Raw genomic sequence first — 4,947 nt, 5'->3', positions numbered from 1 at the left:
TGATGATACTAATAAGCTAATGGAGGCAAAAAATTGGGCACAGTACCTTAATCTAAGAGCTTTGGCAAGAAAGACAGTAGACTGGTTCATTTCATACTATCAAAACAAAACTGGGCACTGCTAAAAACGTCTACTATAATATATTAAAAATAAACATTTATTGATTCATATGTTGTTTGTAAAAGAAACCATTCAGAATACCCAGTTACTTGAATGGGTGTCGGTAGAAAAATTGAAAGAGTAGAGTGTGGTTAAGGTGCATTATCTACAAGAAAGTGCTTTCTGGGTCACAGTAAATTTAGCAATTGACCTCTTTATTTTATTGCATTTTTACCTAGACAATCTGTGAACCTCCTATTAAGTGAAATTTCTGTACCCCAGTTAAACACAGTTTTGGTTCAGTGTGTGGCATCTTTGTGCACAGTTGCATACTGTTCAACTTTGCTGTTCTGTGGTTTGAACAGGAAGAGATTGTATCAAATGGCTTGCATGAATTGGCTCTTTTTCTAGGTTAGATAGCCACAGGATATTTCTTTACTGCTATTTGTTTCCTTCTTTGAAGATTTATTACTCCAGTCGGCATATATTCACTTTCATGTTCATTTGAATCTTTTCATATGAATTGAGAATTTCGTGTAATTTTTGGTTTGTTAACTTTCTTAAAAATATGGCAGTACTTCAAAACAGCTTTCATAAATAGCTCCTTAATAAACATTAGAGATCAGTAGCGTACAGGATACAGATGTGGTGAATTCAAGTGTTATAAAATTGGTCTATGAAAATAATATGATTGTTAAAGTATATTACCTTATCAGTCTATTTTGTCATTGTTTTTTTAGTGATATTTAAGGAAACCAATACTTCATGTGTTGGTCTATTGTCTCATTTGTGATTACAGTTTTAGGTTAGTCACTGAAGTTGCCTCAGATGACAAGTCAGTCACAGAAGAAGTTTCCATGCCACACACAGTTTTGTCTCTCTCCACACAGTACACTAGTGGCTCTCAGTTCTGTTCGAGCACCAAACCTCAATGTCTTTTAATCTAATGCATTGCAGAAGTTTTGTCTATGTGTGATGACACTGAAGAGTGTAGAGTAATTTGCAGTTCCATATATGGTCTAAAAAACAACTACCCTTATATTTTGTAGCAGAACTGTAATTTTTAGTACATTTTGTCATCTTTGCAGGCATTTAATATGTAGAGATGTTCCAATACCCTTTTTCTCTTCCCGATACCGATTCTGATACCTGGGCTCAGGGTATCGGCCGATACCAAGTACTGATCCGATACCTGGGTGTGTATCTGTATATACAGCTGTATATACTACTAGCCCTGTGTAAATTGCTAGAATTATTTTATGGTGTGCTTTAGACTTATCCCTTAACAAAACATTAACAAATACATGGTGAACTACTGTATTTATTACAGTATTTTTATTATCTGAAATGATTTTGACAGTAATATTATTTATTCTCTTCAGCAAAAAAGAACTTCAAATGCAGCCAAAAATCTAATACCACAAACTAAGAAAGGTATTTTAGCTTTACAATATAACTGTATAAAAAAATGCAACAAATAAGTCTAGGAATATAAAACATTATAACTCAATCAGATAATCTCAAACAAGTAAAAAACAAGCAACCGTCTAGGCATAATTATTATGATTTAATTGAGAGGTATTATTATTACTACATAGAGACATAGCTAAATCTACTGTAGGCTACAATATTAACTTAATATATTGTCAATTTACTCACGTTAAACTGAACATTTATTTTGATGGGTTGCCATGAAGATCTTTGAGTGCCTGTGTTTATGATATGACAGTTTTCTCAAATGAAACGGTAAATTCTCATGAAGTGACACACGGCAGAGACTACAAAACAGCAAGCTCCCGCGCATCTGCGCCAGTCAACCACAGAGATGTAGAATTTGCAGGAGTAATATTTAAATAGTATTTTGCAGTTTAATATTCACAGACACTAGTATATAGACTAACACTGAAGTGACTGAACGCAGCTGCGGGTACATAATATACTCGGGAGTCTGTAACTTGCTACAGAGACGCTGGTATAATCACATTTTTTTTATTTTCTGCACCCACTTGGTAGTGAAGTGCCAGTACTTGTGGTATCCCTAGTCGCCGTTTTACTGTCTGGTTGGTCCAGTCTGAAATACTGCTAAATGTGTTTTCATTTCTTCTTCGCTGCTCTAAACAGGGGTTGTTTGTGGCAGCGAAAATGGTATCGGATCGTTATATGGGTTCATGTACTCGCTGATGCCAGAATTTGTTGAGGTATCGGTGATATTTCCGATACTAGTATCGGAATCGGAAACTCTAGTAATATAACGATTGTACAACGTTACATATGTATCTTCAGCAACAGTGTGAAAGTGATTTGCACATGTAACAGGCATATAAACATCGATATCTGTTGATGCGTGTCGCATATGTTTTTTCTTTTAGAAACCACCTTTTCAAACTTTCAAGCTGTTTATTACAGCAAAAGTTACTTGTTTTTTTTTTCAGACATGATGCTATGAGTCTATTCGTGTGTCTTCACACATTCTGCGTATGCTTCCTTTTAAGGAAAACCTTTCTTTATTTATAGACACAGTTCTGTGGTACATTTTTACATAAATGTAAATTTCTTGTTTATTTTTTTTAGAGCACAATATCATTGACAACTCATGACAAATAATATTTTCTGTTAATTTATTGCTCTTAACATGATTTTTACTGTTGGTAGACCTAACCGATTAATGATCTGTTAATGCTATTTTTTCTTAAAAAAGTTATTAGCAAATGTGTTGGTTTATATTAAATATTATGCATAACAAAAAGAGAGCTTCTCTGAAAGTATAGAAATAGTTTGGAAAATTCATTCACTTAACAATTTGCAACATCCTAAAAGACAAAATATGACCTGCATAGAAAGTTTAACATACATGTAACACAGAATATAAATATTTCAATATAAATTAAATTTATATCATATAAACATATTTCTTATCAATAATAAAGAATGATACTAAAATGTACTGTATGCATCATAAAATAATGTCCGATTTTTGAACTGTTAGTAATGATTGACCATAAATAGCTTTGTACCTTAAAAAGGCTTCCATACATTTGATTGCTACATCGTCTACTTCTGGGTCAAACTTGTTTGCCAAAAGATGGTGTTGCTGCACAATCCATTTCAAGTCCCCAGCTCCATAGACACATACTGCTCTTCTGTGCATCCCAGTGCATGGTGGGTAGGGAGCCCCACTCTTTAGATCTCCTTCATGGTAGCTCCACTTCACCAGACGAGCAATTGCATTCATGTCCGACTGTTCATACTTGACGTTTGCAGGACTGGATCCTGGTACTGAAGGCATCCGCTGTAACGTAGCCCACATGTGCTCATCTGGACTGTACGTGTCTTTCTCCCATTCCATGAAGTTTTGAATCTCTTTGCTTTTGAAGATGTGCTCCACAAACTCTCTTGAAACCACAAAGTAAGCATTTCCTGAGAACATGGGGCTCTGTATTGGTGGAGGCGACTTTTTGACATCTGTCCGAGTCACAACATTCGTAACATCGTGATGATACTGCCATCGACCCTTTTTGCCCTCTACATTCTCAGACTCCAAACTGTTCTTTCCATTCAGGAGTTTTAGAGACTGAACCATTTCTGCATTGGTTTTAATGGGGAAATCAGTGCCACATGTGTTGAGCAGATACTTCCACTGGACGGGTGACTTGAGTAGATCCTGCATGCAGTTGATGTCCGCTTGAACTCGAGACCAAGAGGCGTAGATCACATGCTCCTGTTTGCTGGCCACAAACACGTTGGTCAGGCAGGACGTAATGGCCCTTACTGCTTCTTTAAAGATCTCAGGAGACTTCTGGTCCATGTGAACACAGTACACATTGTGAGGAGTGTAAATGGCTCTCAGGAGTCTTTCAAACATCTCGATCTTCTCATGTATCACCATGGAGTAAGCAATGGGGAAATCTTTCTCCTCTTTACTGAGAGAAACCATCAGAAATCCTCTGTCTCGGATGTAGGATGGACAATCCTGGGTTACGTTGAGGTAGAATGATTCTGATAGCAATGTTTTTCTTTTTTTAGAGGCCAGGAGCTTCCTGAATGCAGCCTTGTCCACTCCATCCATGTCTCCTTGGAAAATAGCAGAACAAGCAAGTAGATCTCCACCATCCTGTTTTAGTGAGTGATTTAAGCCTTCACCTTCCTTGTGAGGGCAAGGATTATCCTTTTGTCCAGGATAATTAAGTATAAGGACACACATTGTTACAAAGGCAGAAAGGATGAAGATTATTTTCAAATTCTTCTGATTATTAAATCCCATGTTGAGGTAAGATCATAACCTGCCAGAAACAAGTCACAGGAGAGGAAACCTGTTTCAGTAAGGTAGGAAACAGCCTCTCTTGTTCACAAACCAGAAGTGAGTGGCAGGAACTGAAAGATAGCGAATCGTATTCAAAGGGGGAAGGGCTTACCTCTGCAAAAATGCATAATAATTATTACACCGGAAAGGTGTGGTTGTCATCTTCATGGAAGGTGTGAGTGTCTTATACCATGGTCAGTAAGAGCATGTAAAAAAAAAAAAGCTTTTTATACCATAGATTAAAAAAGTAAAAATAAATTATATATATATATATAATTTTTATTATTATTTATTTATTTTATTTTATTTTTATTTCGCATTAAGAAAAATTTTAAGTAACAAATATCATGTATTGATTCACACTATGGGGAGGCTTCTTTGAGCAAGGTTTTTTATGTGAAAGTATTTAAGTTTTTAATTTTAGAAACTTTTGCCTCTCTTTTAGGTCACTACTGTAGCCTCTGTTTGCAGTTTCCATTGTATATAAGCAGACGCTGGCCAAAGTAAGTTTTTTTTTTTGTTGTTGTTGTTTTTTTATACCTTCACTT

The 4,947-nt window shown here is 35.8% G+C and overlaps 1 protein-coding gene across 1 annotated transcript; it reads right to left on the bottom strand.

Moving 5' to 3' along the window:
• Nucleotides 1–3,041: 3,041 nt before the first annotated feature.
• On the bottom strand, nt 3,042–4,552 carry LOC113043894 (beta-1,3-galactosyl-O-glycosyl-glycoprotein beta-1,6-N-acetylglucosaminyltransferase 3-like). The gene has a single exon (XM_026203473.1). It carries the CDS (start codon nt 4,358–4,360, stop codon nt 3,053–3,055), a length of 1,308 nt encoding a protein of 435 aa, XP_026059258.1. The 5' UTR covers nt 4,361–4,552; the 3' UTR covers nt 3,042–3,052.
• Nucleotides 4,553–4,947: the final 395 nt, after the last annotated feature.

Source organism: Carassius auratus, chromosome 25 (assembly GCF_003368295.1).
Source record: "Carassius auratus strain Wakin chromosome 25, ASM336829v1, whole genome shotgun sequence".
NCBI lineage: Eukaryota > Metazoa > Chordata > Actinopteri > Cypriniformes > Cyprinidae > Carassius > Carassius auratus.
The sequence above is the reverse complement of the archived record's forward strand: the minus strand, read 5'-3'. Positions and strand labels throughout refer to the sequence as shown.

What these genes read in the sequence shown, in the direction of transcription:
- LOC113043894 (XM_026203473.1), bottom strand. Translation starts at nt 4,360, where the DNA reads ATGGGATTTAATAATCAGAAGAATTTGAAAATAATCTTCATCCTTTCT.